This window comes from Botryllus schlosseri, chromosome 3 (genome assembly GCF_051294905.1).
Source record: "Botryllus schlosseri isolate E-star chromosome 3, Bs_hap1, whole genome shotgun sequence".
In the NCBI taxonomy this organism is placed as follows: Eukaryota; Metazoa; Chordata; class Ascidiacea; order Stolidobranchia; family Styelidae; genus Botryllus; species Botryllus schlosseri.
Window position 1 is genome coordinate 2,795,093 of NC_137238.1, and position 22,441 is coordinate 2,817,533.

At 39.5% G+C, this 22,441-nt stretch overlaps 2 protein-coding genes across 4 annotated transcripts in view; both read right to left on the minus strand.

The window, feature by feature from the left end:
* The window catches only part of LOC145435566 (uncharacterized), a 140,604-nt gene that overhangs the window by 21,815 nt on the left and 96,348 nt on the right, over positions 1-22,441 (minus strand). For 2 of the 3 annotated variants that reach the window (XM_080312849.1, XM_080312850.1), the window contains 4 exons: positions 6,150-6,269; positions 5,150-5,269; positions 3,183-3,296; positions 2,958-3,083 (listed from right to left, as the gene is read on the minus strand). In XM_080312849.1, coding sequence (XP_080168975.1) covers positions 2,958-3,083; positions 3,183-3,296; positions 5,150-5,269; positions 6,150-6,269 — 480 coding nt within the window. The remainder of the gene's footprint in view (positions 1-2,957; positions 3,084-3,182; positions 3,297-5,149; positions 5,270-6,149; positions 6,270-22,441) is intronic. The other variant, XM_080312851.1, reaches the window with a different exon arrangement.
* On the minus strand, positions 6,282-13,020 carry LOC145435575 (uncharacterized). Its single transcript, XM_080312863.1, has 5 exons — positions 12,880-13,020; positions 11,643-11,689; positions 10,660-10,672; positions 10,185-10,283; positions 6,282-6,505 (listed from the first exon to the last, which is right to left on the minus strand). Exons 1-5 carry the CDS (start codon positions 12,953-12,955, stop codon positions 6,369-6,371), a joined length of 372 nt encoding a protein of 123 aa, XP_080168989.1. The 5' UTR covers positions 12,956-13,020; the 3' UTR covers positions 6,282-6,368.

Genomic DNA, 22,441 nt, shown 5'->3' on the forward strand with positions numbered 1-22,441 from the left:
TGTTCGATGGCAATGGCAGCGGTGCCGGATACAAGTAAAATGTTCAGCGTCGCGGTGTTTCATTTGTATTACAAATTTCTTCAGTAAGTTCGGCAGGAAAATAATACGATCACCTTTTTATTTTATCGCAATCTTTTGGTATGTTGATCTGATAATTTGTTTATAATAAACTGGAATGAGAAACAAGCGATTAACTATAAGAACATTTAAGAAAGTAACACTAACATCAAGGAGTAACGTGAGTATCGTAGGTATGTAAAGTCAGATCAGAGCAAACCTCAAGAAAGCGAGTCGTCAGTCAAGTATTGGTACAGCACGACCATAATATCTGATCACCTACCTATTTGCTTCAAGCCCGGCACCACCGTCGGTTACAACCTTGGTTAGTTATATCAGTAATAATATTACTAATTAAACACTGCAGCCTGATGAAAAAGCTATAGCTTAGGGTCAATAACCATGCCGATCAAATCACATTTTGCGAGGCTTTTCGAATTCCTGCCCAATTGATATCCGGTATGAATGTTTGACACCGCATAAAATTCGTTCGGAATGACTACTGATATACATGTGAGCTCATAGACACATCATATGAGCATGAACCCACATCTTATAACATTCCTTGATGATGTGTGGACGTGCACACAACATGGCGGATTCTCGATGTCAGATCTCAGCCAATAATATGTGTCAGCCAAATATTGTATATACCTATGCGCAATGTTGTGTGTCATTCAGCGCTGTGAATTTACAGTGCAGTACTGTGGTTTTACACCACAGTCACAAGCGCCGTTAATAGGGTCCTTTGTGTCATAGTACACAAAGCACCGATCTCGGTTTGCTTCTTCTTTTTTACCTTTTTTCGTCTGGTTAAGGTACAAACGGCTGACACAAGCATAGCTGTGAGAGGGGGCGTCTGCGGCCGCTGATCCCTCCGTCACCATGCTTGTACCTAGGGAGAACATGCCTTTAAATTACAGGCTGCATCCCTGGGGTCGGACACAGGCCGTCGGCCATACTCGTCCTCGGTTCATGAGACAGTGATTGGAGACTTGAAGGTTGTACCGCAAGGGCTTCGTATCTCCTACTTCGAAAGAGATGCTTAGCGTAATACAACCAAATACTCCAAAAAAAACGCTACACATATTTTTGGGGGGATCTTGGGATCGTCTTCGACTCTAAATTCTAATCGAAACCGCATTTGCTATAACCGTAACTCAGCTTTATAGGTGTGTTGGTGTTATGACCCGACTCAAGCACATATTTCTAGGTCTGTCCTTACGACATTTTATTTCTAGATTTTCTACTCCTATTCACAGTAGGGCATAATTGTATGGCACAATACTTGCACCTGACATTGTTCTAAAATTCGAAGCCTGCAAAACCGAGCCATGCGTTTGATGGCGATGCGGTTTATGCCATCGAACCAGTCTACCGCAAACACAGAATTTTGAAATTTACATTTGATGTAGCAACATTTAAGCACCAATATTTTTCGAATGAGTTGCTTCCAGTGTTGGGATCAAGTCACTACCTTCCAGTCACGAGTCATTTCGAGTCATTGCACATTTTGACTCGAGTCAAGTCAAGTCAATCGATTTGCAAAGGTGACTCGAGTCAAGTCAAGTCACTCGATTTTTGAAGGTGACTCGAGTCAAGTCAAGTCAAGTCAAGTCACGAGTCAAGTCACATTTCAAGTCAAGTTGCCCTTTCGAAGTATGTATGAGGCATGAATACGTCATTGCAATTTGCTAGCTGTCTGAAATACAGTTCGAGTGGTCATTGATTCCGAACCGATGAACGAATATAGAGTTGAATATAGTTGCGCAAGAAGGTGCTGTATCGGTCACATATGCGTAGAACTGGTAAACTACGTAATTGCATGTCTCAGTTTAGAGTTACCAGCCAAAATAGAGAATAGAGAATCGGGATGATAATGATGCAATACATTGTAGCCTACCCAGTTACAAATAGATATGATACTATCGGAGCCTGCGACAATGGTTGAGGACTACATAAACTATATTCGACTTGAATTTCAATAAAACAAGAGGTTTGGTTATGGTAAGAACAGATAACAGAAATATACATTTTGCTATTCTATTACTTTACTGCTTGAGTTACGACAACGTATACTGTAAGCTTCTATCACTTCGTTTGCGGTCAATTTATTTGTGAGAGAACAATCGAGGCTCAGTGAAACGCACGGTCATTGAATGATTGGTCGCTTTCACGGGTTACACAAGCGTTTCGCGAACAATCCGAACATATGCAAGATACTGTGATTTTTATCGACACCGATTACTTGATGACTTGAAATTGACTCGTGAATTTTGCTCCGAGTCACGAGTCAATCCACATTTCTGATACGCCGAGTCAAGTCAAGTCAAGTCATTTTAGCAAAGTGACTCGAGTCAAGTCAAGTCATGCGAAAAAGGTTACTCGAGTCATCCCAACACTGGTTGCTTCCTGTCTCAAATCATCTCTTCGTGCTTGCTGGAAGTGTATACACCCACAATACCAGATTTACTTCCAAGATCAACATCCATATACGCACTGCAACCAGTAATCTCACAAAAAAATCAATCGACTATGCCGGTCCTGTTATTTGGAAATCTTTACCTACATCCATACGAGACCGTCCATATCACTGATTTAAAAAAGAATTTTTCAGACACCTGATCTCCTATTACTGACTCCACTTGTCCCACCCCAATTATTCACGTTATTAATAATATTTAATTCATGCTGTGCTTAATTTAACAATCCCAACCAACTGTAACCAAATTTATAATGTGCATTGCTTTCCAAGGCAATCTGAAATGCTGTGGCTGATTTTTCGTTCATTCCCCAAATGATTTTTTTTTATAACCAGATAGGTAAATGTGTTAGACTTCGACTATTCATGAATCAAGTTTTAACGGACATAGCGCAGAAATCAGCATCTATAAACTCACGATCGCAATTATATCCGTGATATCCTGTGACGCATGTGCACCTGTAGTACGGTTGGGTGCCATCGTACATGTCCAAGCACGTTCCTCCATTTTTACAAGTATTCGGATGGTGTTGACAGTATGTTTCTGTTCGGAAACCAACCCAAATTTGAGGCGGGCAATTATTGCGGCAGTGAGCGAATCTTTTCCTCAGTATAGCTCAACCATTAGAAGCGACATACTTACGTTCGCAGTTACATCCATAACATCCGTCGATGCAGTTACACTCATTGTTAGGATTAGTATCAACACATTCTTCATTATGATGACAGGTATTCGGGTGGCGTTCACAGTAATTTACTGTATGGAAACAAACCAATTTGTCAAACTTACTGATTCTATACAAAGTCAAGTATTTTGTTGCATTGAGCGTGTCTTATTCGTAAGAATTAGAAACAATATAGCCTACTTACCACCGCAGTTAATTCCATAATATCCGTCGGAGCCATTGCACGTATAGTAGTACGGATATGTGGTATTACATGGCTGTGGAGTAGGTAAATTTTACCACCGAATCCAACTCCGACTCGACACATTTTCGATATACCGACTCCGACTCCGACTCCGGCTCCGACTCCGACTCATGAGTCTTTAAATGTACCGACTCCGACTCGGACTCCAACAGTAATACCAATTGACTTCGAAAATTATGTGCCACAGTAACGATAAATGACTATCATATAACCATTAAACATATGCAAACATGATTAACGATGGTATGCAAAATTGTTTCATTGTGGCACAGCTCGAATTATTCTCTACGCAATTAACATGAACGATTGCCTTCCTTTCTTCATATTTGATGAACATGGACTCTCTAATATCCTAATATGCATGAATCATTCAAATATGACATATATTTAATCCTGTATAATTAAAATGTCGATAATACAATCGAAGTGTAACTCTTGTGTATGAGCCAGCAACTAATCCAGAGATTTAACTTACTAATCTTCTCATTGCACACTATACTAATTATAAGCCTACACACTCTTACTACTAAGTCAAGTATTCAAAGACTAGGACTTACAGTCTTTCTTAATCATTTGTTCGACCCAAGCAGCTAAACTACACTGCTATTACACTACACTATTTTTAATTTTGTCACATGCGAAGCAGCGTTTGGTTATATTTACATCAATTTTCCAAAACCTGACGATGTATTTTCTCTTTTTTGACTGCATCGCGAAGATGCATATTGCAATTTTCTTCATCTATGCAACTGACTTGCAATTTGCACATAATGTCCAATTCTATCTATCAGGTTTGGCAAACCTTTTCGGCCAAAAGGCCACATGATATGCATACGAACTGCGCGGGCAACTGGAATGTTGATGCACTTTTCAGTCGTCCGATAGGAGCGAACCGAATTAGGTAACATTGAAAACAATAATTATAATACTACGCTTTAAAATTGCTAACAATTATGTCATGCAAGTGTGCAGTGTGCAGCTATGTCCTGATCGCGCCAAGCGCGACATTTTTTCAAAGGTAATGAATGAATTCTATCAATAAATATGCTACTCACATATCTTGGGCTCATTTGGCAAGGACAGGATTATTCGGCGTTTAGACGTAACAATAACGACGGTTGCGGTGAACAATGAACATACTCCATCATTTTGTTGCAATTTTCTAATTTGGAGAATTATACCTTGCAGACCACACAAAACCTTCTGGCAGGCCACATTTGGCTTGCGGGCGAAGAGATGGCCCCCTGATCAGTATCGTTATTATTAGCGGTGATTGATGGAACATAAAAATCCTATTGAAAATCGTTTGAAAGCAATTGTATCATGATAAAGAAGTTGGAGTCGGATTCGGAGTCAGGGTCATTTTCACAAACTCCGAATCCGACTGCAGCCAATATTTTTTCCACGACTCCGACTCCGACTCCAGCCCCTATAGTTTTCACGACTCCGACTTCATCAAGCGAAAATTAGTCAAACTCCGACTCCACCGACTCCGACTCCGCAGCCCTAGTCAGACATGTTCCTTCGTGTTGACAGGGATTCTGGTGTTGTGCACAAAATCTCTCTTTGTGGAAACGAAGCGCTATGTCAAGTCTACTGAATTTAGACACAACAAACTGTTGTGGTATTGAGCGAGTATTTTTCTAAGCTTAGCTTAAGAATTAGAAGCGATATACTTACGGCTGCAGTTTCTTCCAGAATATCCGTCGGTGCAATTACACGTATAGTACGGATGAGTGTCATTATTCAGACATGTTCCTCCATGTTGGCAGGGATTCGGGTGATGTTTACAGTAATATTCTGTACGGAAACAAAGCTATTAGTCAAACCTAGTGAATTTAATAACATATATGTGTTGTGGCAGTGAGCGAGTCTTTTCCTGGGTATAGTTCAGTGGTTCTTAGCCTTAACAAGCCTGCGCAACATATACGCTATTCTGCAAGCCTCCGCGAAACCATTAAAATGTAATTTCCATACAAAGCAAAATCATTAAAATGAATATTTATTGCAATATCAGTGTGAATTTTGCTGTTTCCATTCGGATACCAGTTTAGAAATGCGAGGCTTCGCCTTGGCAGTGTCGCCGTATTGTTCGATGGAAATGCAACAACGATGCCAATTGCTTAATTACAAATGTGCTCATATATATTGGAGATAAACGTGGCACATCAGGAGGATGGGGTTTCCAATTTCGAACACACTGCACGCGACGTATCACCAAAACAGTCACCATTCAACTGCTGATCGGACCTAGTCGCCTGCAATCAGCCACGGCCAACCAATGCGTGCCATCACATAAATGATAGTATTAGTTAAGTGTGCGTCTTGACCTCCGCGGACCATCTGAGACTGACTCAAAGAACCCCTACTGTTCCATGGAACACCCGTAAAGTACCACCGATGGTTGAGTATTAGAAGCGATATATTTACTTACGGCTACAGTTCTTTCCATATTATCCATCAGTGCAATTGCACGTGTAGTACGGGTGACTGGCATTAATCAGACATGTTCCGTTATGTTGACAGGCATTCGAGTGATGTTTGCAGTAATTTTATGTATGGAAATAAAGTGAAATATCAAACCTACTGAATTTAGAAAAATCTAGGTTTTGTGACAGTGCCCGAGTCTACTTGTGGGGATAGCTCAAGAATTAGAAACGATATATATAATTATGCTTACCACGGCAGTTTTTACCATAATATCCATCGGTGCAATTACAAGAATAGTACGGATGAGTGACATTACTAAGACATGCACCGATATGTTGGCAGACATTCGGATGGTGTTCGCAGTAATTTTCTATATAGAAACGAAGCGATGTGTCAATCGTACTGAATCAATAAGCAACCAAGTTCTGTGGCAGTGAGTGAGTCTACTTCTTGGCATAGCTCAAGAATTTTATACGATATACTCACCACTGCAGTTTCTTCCATAATATCCGCCGGAGCAATTACACGAATAGTACGGATGAGTTTCATTATTCAGACATGTCCCGTTATGTTGACAAACATTCGGGCGGTGTTCGCAGTAGTTTCCTATATAGACATGATGCGATGTGTCAAACGTAATGAATTTATACGCAACCAAATGTTATGGCAGTGAACGAATCTACTTCTGGTCATAGCTCAAGAATTAGAAGCGGTATTCTTACCTTAAGAGGAAATGTCATATCTATGAAGTCGCGATCAACCCACAGCAACATCACAAAGTGCAATGAAATAGGGATTATCCTAGAACTTGCATTGTATTCTTTATGGTCACAAAAAAGCTACTTATTCGAACTTTCCACATCGTTCATATTGCTTTGACGTGCTAATGAGGGATACTCAAATGCTAGACTCGACTCGAAGCCTATTACTCTAATCAGATTCGTCCCACATACACGTATGGCACGGCTTAGTGTCATTATTTAGACATGTTCCGTTATGTTGACAAGCATTCGGGTGATGTTCACAATATTTCTCTGCATGGAAACGAAGTGATAACAGGGTAAAACCTACTCAAGTTACACATAGACACAACCTAGTTTTGTGACAATGACCTAGTCTTCATCTGGACATAGATCTAGAATTAGAAGCGTTAATCTTACGGCTGCATTTTTTTTCATAATATCCGCCGGTACAATTGCACGAAAAGTATGGTTTAGTGTTATTATTCAGACATGTTCCGTTCAGACATGGGGTGATTACTTCATGAATGTAATCGATTGCGATTACGATTACTTCAGAAAAACGCGATTACGATTACGAGTGCGATTACAGCAAATCAGGAAGTAGTCGATTACGATTACGATTACATTGGAAAAGTAATCACGACTCCTCACGATTACATTTATTTTGCTTCTTGGAACTAATCTTAGAAGATATATTGGAATAAAATATAAGGATTGCGATGAATAGGCCTGATGAGATAACAACTTTCTTTATAAAAGATGCATCATATCCTTGTTACGTCATAATGTACCCATTGCCCAACTTCATAAGGGACGATTTATCGCACCCAACGATTTGCATTCATGCCACGTCCGTAACTGCCGCACCAAAACTCCCCAATAGGGTGGGGAGCGAGCTCGAAGGGGACTCAAAAGTATTTCGTAAATCAAGAGTAGGCTGTTTTCGAGAGATTTAATTAAATTGAAAAATTTATTCGAGCGTCGCGATTTAAATGTCACTAGAAGCTTGATTTTGAAATGCATACCTCACCCCTCAGGAAAAACATGCATAACACTGGTCAACAAAATGAAAAACCCGATTTCAGGCAGAATATCTGAGAGCCGTTTCTGGGGTGTTTGAGGTTGCTGATTACGAATATCACATTAGTTTTATCAGATTGGCTCTTTGTCAGAAGATATTTATACCCCAAAAAAAGCTCGAAATTACTCTATTTACCCTTAAATATTTCACTTGGTAGGAATAAAATCGTAGTATTTTTCTAATTTATACTGCGTGTGAATAACTAATTGACTATGACGAACCCTCATGTCATTCTATCAATGATAATGTGACATGATGCGAAATATTTGTTTGTCAAAAAAGCAGTTTGTCAAGCCTAAAAATTCTACTTTTGTACAACGGAAATACATATTCTCCTGTGTCAATTGGTCATTCTACCAAGAATAAAGTGGAGGAAAACTACAAAATTTGTCCTTGGAAAGCTTAACTACAATACTCATATGTGTATCTTTTCTTTTGACTGGTAAATGGATAATTTTCCGCTGAGTCAACAAAGTGGGTATACCTAGTAACCCTATCAAACGAGACGCCTAAATTTGGTATCTGGTGTATTCGAATTCCGATGAAAGATTCCAATTTCACATTAGGAAGGAATTCACTGCATGTGATTTCTCCTAAGATGTAGTAAATAAAACTTTTTAGATGATCATAAAGCACCCAACCACAAACAGTTGGTCCGTAAATTCGACATTCGTATCCGCGTATCGAACACTTGAGCACAAACATGAGCATAAAAGTTCAGTTCCTATTCAGAAATCTTGATATATTTCCTGATGATCTTGCTGATTAGCAAGGGGAGAGGTTCTACCAAGACATCAGAACAACAAAAGAAAGATATCAGGGCAGATGAGATGAACAATTGAACGTATTATGTCATACCATTGCCGGAACCTTTCAAGAAACTGCTCTAAATAGCTTACAGGCGAAAATCTTACAAAAAAAAACAATTGTGATTTGAAATATATCAATAATATCATATTCCAACTGATTATTTCAAATGTACAATAGGTGGTGGACGTAAAACTGATTGAATTAATGCTACATTATTTGAGTATCTAGGTAAATACTTATGTATATGACTGAAGTTTATTTAGGTACATGATATCCGTGAAAATCTGTAACTATGAAAAATCTATTACCCCTAAATATTGTGCTGTTACTGTATTTTGATTTAAAAGAGTCTTCTGTGTGTAAAAATAACAAGTAGATTGATTTTCTAAACTTTATAGTACCACTAAGCCGATTTTATATCTAGTCATTACCGCTAAAATCGGAGATTTTGGTCAAAATAACCCCATGGGTTATCTCCACAACAAGAGCCAATTTGAAAAAAACTAAGGTCATATTCAGAATCAGTGCCCTTCAGGACCCTTAAAACCACTCTTACTTTGTCTGCCTAAAAATATGTGTGGACCAGTGTTATAATCCTTATCATCTCTACCAATCCTTCATGATATGGTGGGTCTTGCAAGTAGTCGAAATCATATGCTTACTCCGGGTTTACTCTTGGCCCGCAATATTTTTAACGATGACAATGAGTCACGACTACATTGTAACGCGTCTAAAACTAGTGACGTCACAACATCACAGTCAAATTTTGTAGGATATGTCTCCTAGCTACACCCTTTTATATTACTCAGAGAACGCACTAGGTTTCTATTTGGATTGAACACGTGTCTGTTGCGAATAATTGCGTGTCTCGTATTTTGACCGGGTTGTTGTATCAGAATTTATCATATTCAAAACATAAATTACAATTCCTTGTTTTGTGGTGGAATTTATATGACCCAATGTGTAATTAGATCATATACTTTATTCCTAATTTTCCACTGTCTCAACCTACTAGTCCTAATTTACATGAGCCCGCATTTACTGGATACTCTTGCTTTGCACATTACATATGGCCCTGGTAAAACATGTTATGATTGAATTCCAACACTTTGCTGTTAAACGTGGAGTTGAATTCATTCACGCACGTGTTTACTTGTACGCATTACGGCACAGCAACGTCATGCGTTATAAATTTCAAATATAGATCATAACCTTTACCGACGTTCGTTCATGATCAGATTCATCCTAAAAAATCGAGGAAGACTGAACTAAGCTAATTTTAATGAACATAGTTTAAACATTTATATATGGTGTCAATAAAATATATATTTTCATCATTTTTAATTTATGAATATCTATGAAGATGCCTTTTGCTGGTGTAATAAGACGAATAAAACTGGATGTTCCGCTGTTCATCAACTTCATAATTTACCAAAAGCTCTGTGGCCCACAATCAAGTGATGGCGGACCACTGCGCGAATTAGTTTAAAACATTGGTTGTTTGGTTGGTCGGCTGGTTGATTAGCAAGCGCTGGTAGCGTCGCAAACAAGAGAAATTTATTTTGATGCCCCGAAACATATATGAAACTCAAGACATGGGCCCATACCCTCTGATCCCTCAGTGTCCATATCATTAGTATATTTTTCTTACCTGAGAAGTCACGAGTGGAATATATGGTAGTTTCAATTTTACAACCTCCCTCGACACAGTTCGAAAATAATTTTTGGAGCTCCGCCATGTTACTCGGACCTGCGGATGTATATGATTTAATCATGCGATATCGAAATGAGCGTATAGCGCAGCGTTTGGCTGTTCAGTATTATAGTAAAACGCTAGTCTCGTGGGAATGTCGTAACGATCCTAGCCATAAGTGTTATTGCTATAGCATGCAACGAGATGGCCAAGTAAAGGCCATCTATATAAAGGAAGGAGACTATAGCCTATTAAATTACCTGAAGAGAGCTAATATCTGAGATAACGACTTATAAAACATGTCCTTGTTACATACAAGGTATATCTTCAAGGTAATGCAGATATGGGCCCATATCTGATGCGAGTAATATTAACTCATTCTCCTTTCGTGCTACTTAGACTTTGAGGATAGAATAAACCATTTGGAACTCACCGAACATGTCGTCCTGAAATATGGAAGAATGGAATTAAGTGATATCTAAGCTTTTTGCATACATATACATTATACATATATTATATATACAACAGCAAGTTACACGCAGTCGAAATATAAACCCATATAACAGAACGGGCCTTAATATTGAATCCATCCACTATTCAGCCTGTTATTGAATTGTATTCGTACCTCAACCAATATAATTTAGCGGGTAGTCACGTTCGCACTGGCCTGGTGCACAAGATCATAGCAGTCACGTACAATTAACCCTGCATACAACAGTGTTCTCGAAATCGGTATTTTTCAATTTTGCTTCGATTGCTATTTCACATCAGCCTCTTCATTTGAGTTTTTCGCTAAGACTTCTTTAGTAAGAAATGCTTCCAAAACGACTCTCACTTGAAAATTCAGCCTATTTATTACTATATCTATCTGCTGATCAGTTTATATCATCATCGTGGTCGCCTATTTCAGTGGCACATTTGAAATATTATAAATCGCTCGCAGCACACTTACATGAGTAAAAAAGTTTCTTTAATTTTTGTTGATGAGATTATAAGAATTAGAACGAAATAATTATGCAAAATGTGATAGTGGCTTCGGGGATCTAAAACATCGCCACCTCGAAGTGATTAGAATTAATTGCGAATAATATAGGAAAGGATCCTGTACTTTTGAAGTGCCCATGGGACTTGATACGTGCATGTGCATTGCCATGGAGTATTCTTATAGAAGTTTGACATAGCCTGCTCGAAATTTACAGGCTGAAACGAATATCATGAGACTACTGACCCGAAATCGTAGACTATTGCTGGTTCAATTGAGGTCAGTATGAAGGGATACTGAGATTGTTGTGAGCTTGAATCAACACATCCCCCACGAAAAATCAACACTTTTGGAATTGATTGTATCAAAACTATATGTAAGTGGACGGCTCAACACATAGAACTATCCTATGATTTTCATAAATTCTGACATACCGTCATTCTCAGCTCGACTTCCTTTTCGGTTGCGCAATGGTGTTCCCCTGAAAACGAATGAGTAATCTTTAAATGAGTCCTTAAATTGAATTACTGTTATTATTGAATTCGGTTTATCTTTACGCTACAGCTAGATGATGTATAGATATAACACTATTGGTTGCAGAAAATTGCCTCAATTATTCAATTGTTTCTTGTTTTAGAATAATCCATGCCTGTAAACTCAACCGAACCTGAAGCGAACGCAGCTCATAATTTTCATATATTTAGACAGGTGGCTCTTCACATTTAATAACTTGGCGAACACTGCAAGCTTTCGGCGAACCCCATATATTCGCCTATTGACAAAAATCTATCATCATACACATCTAGTACATTACTTTGTACTATACTAGAGCACAAAATTAACTGCGCATCAACAACAGTGTTAAAAAACAAAGCAAATAAAACATGGTTGTCACACAAAACGAAAACATTATGATTAATATTTATTGGAAATCAGAGTGAATTCTGTTTTGTAACTCTGGTGTGAGTCTTGACCTCAAGCGAACTCCTAGGGCTCGTATTAACCCCGGCTGCGAACCACAGATTTCGAAGTATGATGAGCATTGGTTGAATTGGGTTGTTTCCTGATTTAAATTATCAGAATCGCTCAATAAGCATGGTTGGTGTATCATGATCGCTGGGTGTAAAAACGACATTGTGTCTCTATGGATGTTAGATTGACACGCCGCACTGGTCATTTCAACATCTTTTTATGAAAAACTTCTTGGAGGTACAGAACTTCAGTATGCCATTCAATAGTGTATACTGTATATTCAATCATATTGAAAGGTACAGAACTTCAATATACCATTCAGTAGTACATTCATATTGAAATGAATCCGAATATTTTCGGCTGATACTCGTCAGGGGTAATCGTCAGCAACTAGCAGAGAATTGGAAAGAACACTCTATATCAACAATCGTATCACAAATTAAAACGTCACCAGCATGAAATTTCGAATACGAGAGCGTTTAATGCATTATTTTTAGAAGATACACGAACTCCTTTTGCAGATACAGCCGTGGGTGTCGTATTTTCATAAAAGTAAGTCGACCCATTGCGTCAAATTGTGTCTTGTTTATCACATTGTTGGTGTGAATGAAAATAATAGCATCCCTGGTTACATATTTTTCCGGAAATTGGCTCTTGATAGGACAGTACTGACTAAATGATTTTGTAAAAATACTGTACCGCGAATTCCAAGCGAGTTCGTCTCGAAAAGCAAGAGCATGGACGATATCCAGTGGGCGAACATCACGGATGTCATTAGTTCCCTGTCAAAAGATGAACAATGAATTGAGGAATATATTATAGGCTCATTCTGAAAATACCATATACATAGAATAAACGTAGTGTAGATGCCTCGTGTGAGTAATTAAGTTTGGGCAAAATCGAGTGACTCTGTGATTTGATTCTTAATCGAGTAGTATGCGTCGAGTCGAGAATTCTAGTATCTCTTATTGTGCCGTCATGACAGTATGGAAGATGTGGAAAGCTCACACAAATACCTTTTACGCGGCCACAAAGAATTCAATGCCATTTCTACATCACATTAAAGAATATTTGGTAATTTTTAACTATGATTATTTCATTGCACTTTTCGAAAATGATGTGGGTTAATCACGAATTTCCAGATATGTCATTACCACTAACGTACGTAGTTGTGTACTACATCAGTGGTTCTCAACCTTTTTGTATTCGCGGACTCCCCATGGACTGTCGCGTATACCCCGCGGACCCCCCCCCCCAAGTTTTACTTCTAATCTTATCTCAATTTTCGTGAAAACGTAATCTGTCTGGTGCAAATATTAACTGTAGGCTTAGTGATGAACAGCAACAAATCCTTTCTTGAAAATGTCGTCATACTATATGCAGAAATTGAGTAGACTTCTATTATTTCGAAGCGAATTCTGTAGCTCCATTTGTTAAAATACGTGATCGTGTCTTGAAGATCGGCGTCTTCAATTTCATATGAACGAGTGCAGCAAGTCCATTTCCACAAAAATGACGAATGCAATAATAACGGGTAACGCTTCCGACGACACGATTTGCTATGATCGCAACATAAATCGCACCATATTTTTAATAAACATATAACGTCCAGCCTATATAGTTATTTCTATATAGCAGCCCACATTGAAGTTATTCTGGAATGGTGGTTACGTATATCACAGGAGAAACTGGATTTTTGCAGCAAACATTTCGAAGTCACCCGCTTGACCATACTATCTTTTTTTTCGCAAACCCCACCAGAACATTTGTAAACAGCAATATAATATGTTTGTATCAATAGGCATTTTACATGGTAGGATATTTCACCCCAGACGGCCATTCTAATGATGAGAGTCCTGAGGTTTTAGCAGTTATGAAGCTAAACTGCCTCGTGATTTCTCTAATTTAAATAAATGCAAATTAGGTTATCAAACATTTTGCAAATTCAGAGGTTTAGCGGACCCCCTGAAAATTCTTCGCGGAACCCGGTTGAGAACCCCTGCCTCTACCTTTTGGGTGTGAATACACAGTGTTTTCGCTAGGAATGTAATACCGACATTGTGACAATACGGTCACTTCTGCACTACTGACTCAGTATATTATCGTGACTCTGTGTACAAGGTAAATTTTTAAAATGTGATCCATATGAGATGATTGTTATTTGGGGAAAAGCTGAAACCAAACGAAGCTATGATACATCGTTGAGTTATATTGTTCATGTGAACAAGACACACGCAATGTACAATGCGATAAGATACAATGCGATGTCATGAACAGATAGGAGGATATCGAACGACACGCATCAGTAGCGATCATTTACTCTAACATCCACCTCGGCCCGATGTCACAGTTCTTTTCGATGTTGATCTTTTTGAAGCTGCGGCCCTGTCGTTCTTTCCATTCCTTGTGAATGCTTTCTTTCGTCGGATCTTTTTCTGGGCTTTTCTGCCGCCGTAAGAACGGCAACGGCGGGGAAAGAGGAGCCCGGATAAACCTCAGACGGGAGTCGAACCGAATCGAATGGTGGGCCCTTATGGCTACCACTACGCTATCTCCCCCTAGATATACTTGACGAAACATTGCACAATCTTAATAATTTTCAGTCACATCGAATACTCATCGAATACTCATCGTTAACTGGGAGAGAAACTGCATGGATCTACCCTTATGACCTGACACTAATACCAATATGCAACTATGTCGCAAGCAGAATTTAGTATTGAACTGGGAAAGTGCAACATTTATTATATGCGTTACGGTAAAGCATAGTGGGACTTCTTTATAATTCTAAACGCGATCAATACATGTTCTTTAACTTATTCCAAGATCAACGTTAAATCCCCTAACGAAACTGTGAAGCAAATGCAAGTATTTTCAGTGTTGCGTATACGGCAACATACGGCTTAACATAACAGTAGTTCTAACTATGTTATATTTGTATTACGTGTAAATGGTAGTCTTAACTTCCGCGTTGTAATGGCAAACTAGGATCCACGGTTGCACTGGTGACTTTATGTAAAGATAGTCATTAATACGGATACAGTTTGAAAATGCGCTTACTTTCAATGCATAGGCCATAGGGTTATTGTAATCCACACTATACCACACGGGTGTCAACTAAGATGCCTCTGGTGGGCATTGGTCGTTGAACATTTAACTATCACGCGTCCGCCAGCGAGCTATGTTTGAATGAAATGGTGGGAATGCTGCTATATATTTACAACAAATTCGATGTAACGCCCAAAGGAAGTCATCAGTCGTCACTAAGCAAATTGCGATCCCTTCCTCATGCAATTCAAATCAGCTCATACTAGGCCAGTATGAGTTGTCAGATATGATACATGATACATGCTTTAGAATAAATTCAATGTGGGCAAGATATGTACCAATGTGCACCAATATGATTACCAATTCGGAACTATCTAAAAACTAAAAACTATCCCTTGACCGCGACGAGAAAGTGCAACAGTGAACAATGTGTGCCAGCAATCTCGAAAAGCGAAGAAGTGACACGTCACGTCGATATGACATAGATCTATGTAATGGTATTTACTTTTTGGTAAAAATATTTTAGCTGCAATAGAAATACGGTGGACTTTTTAGTGTAGCGGCCCAGATTCAACCAACTGACAATCCGCTACTCGAAAGAAGTAAGCCGAAAACGTCACCCGCCTAGTTCGGCCGAATCACGGTCGGATTACACCTGGTTATGGAAAGACGGTCGACAAGTATAGCGCATGCGGTCGTACATTTGCCGTTCTTGGAAACGAAGTAAATGAAGCGACCAATTCGTCTTACGACAAATTCGGACAAAGCCGTTTCTTCGCTTAATTCGTCTTAGGGAGCGGAAGGAAACTGCTCGTACTAATCGGTATCGACTGTATATGTAAGAAGATGAAATGAAATTGACTGTCCACTTTGGTTTGATGACTTGCAGCACAATACTGTTTGTAACATGCCTCGGCAAATCATTCATTTTGCAAATATGAGCGTCACCTTGCAGCTAGCGATTGTAATGAATCATTACCTTCTCAAATGTCAGATTCGAACTTCCTGGAAACGCAGCGTCGTCTTCTTTGCTTCTATTTTCGCTATACTTCGACGGTAGAATACAACATATAGCTCGAATATTATATGTTTTGTTTTAGGAGGCAGGCCATATCTGTATGTACGAGTATTGTTTTATTTCCGCGTTGTTATGGCTATTTGTGGAGTGGAATATCGGTGCATTAAAAGTCATTCGCACATCAAAATCGTTGACGTAATTATTACGGAAATAGAACACCAGATAGTTTCAGGTTGTGCTCCCAGCGGCAATGATTTCTAACGATTGTTTCGTTTAATGCGGATTCAGCAATATCTGTCGCAATGAAATCTTCTTGTTATCGCATTAATACTGCGAAATTCCAACACAATATGAATGTACACAGCATACCATTTAATGACCCAACCATTGATGTCGCACCTCTATATACCCTATACCTGTGATACTTCAAGAGCAGTTTTCTTTGAATATTTCAACAATTGGTTTATTGCTATGAATGCGCAGAGCATCAGCAAGGCGTTATTTGCTAATGCAGCTCAAAAACCTGAATTTCTTGAAGATGAAGAATCGTTTTTATCGTAATTTTGTGCTTTGTCGTCCTCCGCAACCTTGATCATTTTTCAAGTGATTACATTTGTTCAATAATTGAAAAATCCCTATGATACATGCAAACCAGTTAAAACCGGCATTATACTATCAAACATACTTCGTATTGTATCCACAAGCAGTTGCTTGCAAAAGCCATCCCTGATATTTTCATATTTGTGCGATTCAGTTCCAAAATTTATTTCGATTTATTTGTGTTACTATTTATTCATTTAATGTTATAATTTTATTCAGGTCTGCATGCGGGGAATAACCATGCTAGATCAACGGAATTCCTATCGTCTTTGAAACAGTAGCTGAATTCTGTCTTCCATGATGCTAACCCCAATTTGATGACTCTGAATATGAATGCATGCATTCGCTCTCTAAAGTTGGCAGTTTCTCGTTGGATACTTGTGAATCAATTGGTTTATACTACCTTGCGGGTTGTGCAATTCACCAATTATTTGGTGCACTGGTTAATATTCGTGTAGCCTAGCCCACGATAAACAAAATGCGATCTTGATGAATACTCGGTCATACACACCAGATGGAAATCTGAGCAATGAAAGCACTGCACCTCAGAATCAAAAGCGCACAAAGTACGACAAATACGCGTCTAATATCGCTCCATCAAGTATATGCTGACAATAGCTACGGAACAGTATCTCAATAGTCCTCAAGCATTTCTAGGTTACATTTAAGTAGTTTCTACTTAATGAATACTAGTCAGCCTGCAAGATTCGCATTTTTGTTAAATTTTAAAATATGAAAATATGAATAAACTGATACCGACACCACCACCTATCTTTCGTGTTATCCAAATACACGGATTTATCTCAGAAATCACCCGGAAAATTGCTGTCAGATTGTGAATTCCTGCTAAAGAAAAGCAGATATCAGAGAGAGAGAGAGAGAGAGAGAGAGAGAGTAAGCAGTATGCTGGGAAATGTGCTGCGAGGCTCTGTATAAGATGCCAGACAATAAAAAACCTATTTTTACATATGTGGACTTTCAAGATTAAGGTTTCTGCATGTTTTAGTTCTAGTCTATCGATTAAAAGTTGCTGTAAACATGTGTTCAGGCGTGGAAACTGCTCGGGATCCCATAGCAGGTTGGTAGTTGTCTGCTTGTAGGCTGTTTCTCCGGTCTATGAGGGGTTGAGTTCCATTGGGCAACATAGCATAGATCGCATTCGTGCGACTATGGTAGAAGTACAACTGGAAGGTCACGACATGCAATAACCTTGCATCCCGACAAACAATACTTTCGCTTTAAGCCGAAATTTATATTGCAGCATATAAATACGGCATATTTCGTTTTAAGGTCATCCTTTTATACACATTTCGTTTTAAAGTCGTTTAAATACATACCGTACTTCTTGAAATCACACACAGCCGACTAATTATCGAGAAATGACCGTTAAAAATCGAAATATATGGTCGCCAAGCAAGGAATTCCATAACGGCAGGTTAGCGTCGACGGACTTTTGTGCAACATTTTGTGCTCCTGTACTCTCGTAACGTTGTGCTTATTAGTCGGGCGACTTGTCATAGTTGAGTGACTTTGATTATACTTAACCGTTTCTGGCCTGGGGAATACTTACGACAAGCCTTTAGGCTTCACGGAACTACAGATTTTCGCTGATCATAAAAACTAAACTATACCACGATGCCCATCCAGTACATTATTATAGACTATACTGGTGCACGAAATGAACGGACACAACCATTGAAATAAGATTTTCGCGCAAGTCGAAAACACTACGATTCATATTTATTGCTAATCAGTGTGACGTTGTTTCCTTTCAGATTCCAGTTCAGAAATGGGATACCTCACCTTGGAAACGGTCGAAACGCAACAGTTTGATACACATTAGTTGCTACATTGCAACTGAACTTTCAAATATTGGATATAGAATTGGCATTTAAGAAGAACGTTGTTTCCATTTCGAACTCCAAAATCCCCCACTTATGCCACTGCACATCACGTACCACCACTATGGTCACAATTGGACTACTGGTTGCGCCTACCAATGGCGACCAAGTCTGACGTATCACCATAAATCATATGTATGAGTTTATTGTGTGTCCTGACATATGGGGAGCACTTGATACTGACACAGGAAACTTCTGGTGTTCCAGGTAACACTGCTTAAGAACCTAGAGGATCAGTGCCGGTTTTCGCGCGATGCAGTATAGAACGGAATGAGGTGTGCGTGGCAACGAACAGAAGCCTTGTACCGCCGGACAAAAGCATGAACTGACAGCCCTAATTTAAGCAAATCGGTCGGCGGGAAAATGAAGGTGTGTGATAGTCCTGCTCCAGCAGGTTTCACAACCCTGGCTAAACCACCCAACGCCTTCAAGCCTTCATGGTGATATAGCATAGTGCAGTGGTCGGGAACCTTTTTTGTCCGAAGAGCCATATCGGCCCTATTTTTTCCATCTCAACTCCCATAGAGCCATACATGCCAATCAACTGCTACGTCACAATTGAAAATTCGTGACGTCATTGTTGCACTAATTCGAACTCACTACATGGGATTCCTCGTGTGGGCCATATTTTCTCTGTAAAACTGGTAGGTATTTATTGTTAGAAAATAAAGCTCGAAACGAGAGGTACGGCACAGACGGGCAAAGCCTCACCAGTCACCAATGATAACGCAATTCATCGTAACTAGCTTAGAATTTATTATAACTGATATTAACCGAATGTGACTGTTACACTGATTCCGAAACTCTAAAGACTTATCGACTTCTCAATTCTCAAAATATTCCGCGGTAACATAACGTTGCGCTACACGCATACATTTTATCGCCGGTAAAACACAAAGCTATACTTAACAATCAAGAACGTGGATAGCTATGGAGTTGTTTGTAATTCCAGTCTGTAATTGTGCATGTCACATCCACAACAGTTCATTTCGTGCCGTAGATCAGGAAGGCAATGTGTACTTAAAAACTGCCTTTTGAAATGGGCGTCGCCATGTCGGCTATGCTTTTTCATTAATTAACCTATCGCACAATTCAAGATTTCGAGTCGAGTACATAGAATTCGCGACAGATATTTGCCGCCAGTGTGACAGTAAGTTTGATGATTTTGAAAATATGAGGTCCGAGCCCCTAAACCTGAAAACGGCATTATCTTTACGTCTCAAAGACATGTTTTGAATAATTATTCTAGCCGTGATGAAAATTTACCAAAAATCACTGCAATATTGATCAATTCAGTACAAAAATAAATAGTTGGCAAACTGCCGTATCTTATACCCAAAAGAGCCATATATGGCTCGCGAGCCATAGGTTCTCGACCACTGGCATAGTGGTACGTTCCACAGCTGCGACACCAATGCGTTGCAGGCTAGAGTCCGACCGAGTTCGATTCCAAGATTCCTACCTAGTGTCGAAGGTTTATCTAGGCTTATGGCCAAGTCGATTGAGCTTGGCTCAAGTGGGTAATAGGCACCAAACAATGCAATGGGGTGGCAATAGTTCGGGATGCTCTTCCTAATATTTTTTAGAAGATAAGGGGGCGCAAAATTTTTCACTATCACCAACACGTTCTGGATTGTTTTGCCGTGTCAAGTTTCATCCGCCTATAAACCAGCAAAGCACGCGCGAAAGAGTGCTGATGCAAATAGTAAAGCACCAGCGTTACGACACCAATGGTAGCGGTTCGAATCCCGGCTCGGACCACTATATATATGTCGGAGATTATATGGACTCCTGATCGCCGACCTCACGGCAATTGCAACCAAGTCATATGGCTCGAGGCTCAGACGGCAAGGCCGACATTTCATTGTGATTTCGAAGAATAGTGAAGTAACCAAACGATTGGGATTTCGTCTATTGATATTGGAGTAGTATAGGTGATCGCTCTGGGTGTGCCTGGGGCTCTTATGGCGGGGTGGTGACTCGTATTGAAAACCGGGGGTGGTGACTCGTACTTTCAGACCCCCCCCCTCGGCCGTGATTCGTAATGGGTTCTTATGGACGCGGTCGTGATTCGTACTTTTGGGTATAGGCTGCGGCGGTGACTCGTATTGAAAACTCGGGGTCGTGATTCGTACTTTTGGGTATAGGCTGCGGCGGTGACTCGTATTGAAAACTCGGGGTCGTGATTCGTACTTTTGGGTATAGGCTGTGGCGGTGATTCGTCTGTCGTGTATTCTTACAGGGTCTCTACTGATTCACCATGTGTTCTTATGGCGTGGTGGTGATTCATCTGTCGTGTATTCTTACAAGGTCTCTACTGATTCACCATGTGTTCTTATGGCGTGGTGGTGATTCATCTGTCGTTTATTCTTACAAGGTCTCTACTGATTCACCATGTGTTCTTATGGGCGTGGCGGTGATTCGTACTTTCGAGTATAGGCATCTCTCGCGCGGTGTTGAATATGTACGAGCCACCAACAATAACCGCACAAACGGAAACGTGGCTTGTTGTGCAATAGGATTCCGCAGTGCGTGCGACCTATATTTCGAATGACCCGCGCGCTGAATTGTTGCCCGTGCAGCTGTTTTGTGCTACTATCGTATCGATTATTACACTAATCCAGTCAGTGCGAAATAGTTTGCTAAATCTAGGAATCAGTCGCATGGTGTTACTTTAGTAATTAGTTTACCACAGAGCCGGCGTAGACGGCGATTCAAATACCAACAATAACCGAGTTCACATACTAACACTTCAAAAAAAGGTGTGAAATATTTGTAAAATCCTACGATCGCCCACAAGATAACACCTAAGACATAGCCATTTTTCGCGTCTTGTCATTACTTACATCCCAATCGCTACGGTTTAATATGTCGATGGTTTTTACTATCAAGTAATAAGTAATGAGTAACAGAACCGGCGCAGACTGTGATTCGAAAACCAACAATTTGGCACTCGCACGCGATCGCTATATGTTTTGACACTTCGGAAGAGTGGTTGACTTTAGTTGCGTGATACAAATCATGAGAATATTCAATCAATGTGTCAATTTGTCAACTTGAAATTAAACTCACTGTACACAAATCAAGTTGATTCGTATTTGAAGGTGTTGATTCGACACAACTCAAATCCTTTGAGAAATCCTTTTACCACGATCTATCGTATCAAACGTAACCTGAATATTACTGACGCTAACATTCGGCCGCATCGGATTATTCGCACATTCCGCACTGCTGTTTTCACGTCTATAGAATCAATACCAACTAACTCAATGAGAATCAAGAATCGCAAGCATGCACATACAATCGTTGTATTTATTACTGGGAAATCAAACGCTTAACAAAAACACGCAACTAATCATTTGCCAACTCTAACATTACCAAAAAAATTCAGGCATTGTTGATTGAAAATCCTTGAATCCGTATTATTAAGAATGTTATAGTACGGTATCGGAATCCATTCGCGAGATGTACTAAAGGTAAATCCAAATAATCCAGAATGAAATATTTGGACTTGACATAGTGTGAATTGAAATATGTTTGACAAACATGACTACCAACTTTGATCCAGTCACATTTCAAGATCATACTTTGAAACAATCCTTGAAACTTACAACTCTATTCACGACTGAGTTTTCCGTTTGTCAAATAGAGTTTCAGTAAATACTATCGCGATATTTTAATGTGTTACTACCAG

What these genes read in the sequence shown, in the direction of transcription:
- LOC145435575 (XM_080312863.1), bottom strand. Translation starts at nt 12,955, where the DNA reads ATGACATCCGTGATGTTCGCCCACTGGATATCGTCCATGCTCTTGCTT. An exon ending in GAACTCGCTTGGAATTCGCG is followed by an intron (nt 11,690 to 12,879) that starts GTACAGTATTTT and finishes ATTCGTTTTCAG; the next exon opens with GGGAACACCATTGCGCAACC. An exon ending in TTCCACTCGTGACTTCTCAG is followed by an intron (nt 6,506 to 10,184) that starts GTAAGAAAAATA and finishes ATGTCTATATAG; the next exon opens with GAAACTACTGCGAACACCGC.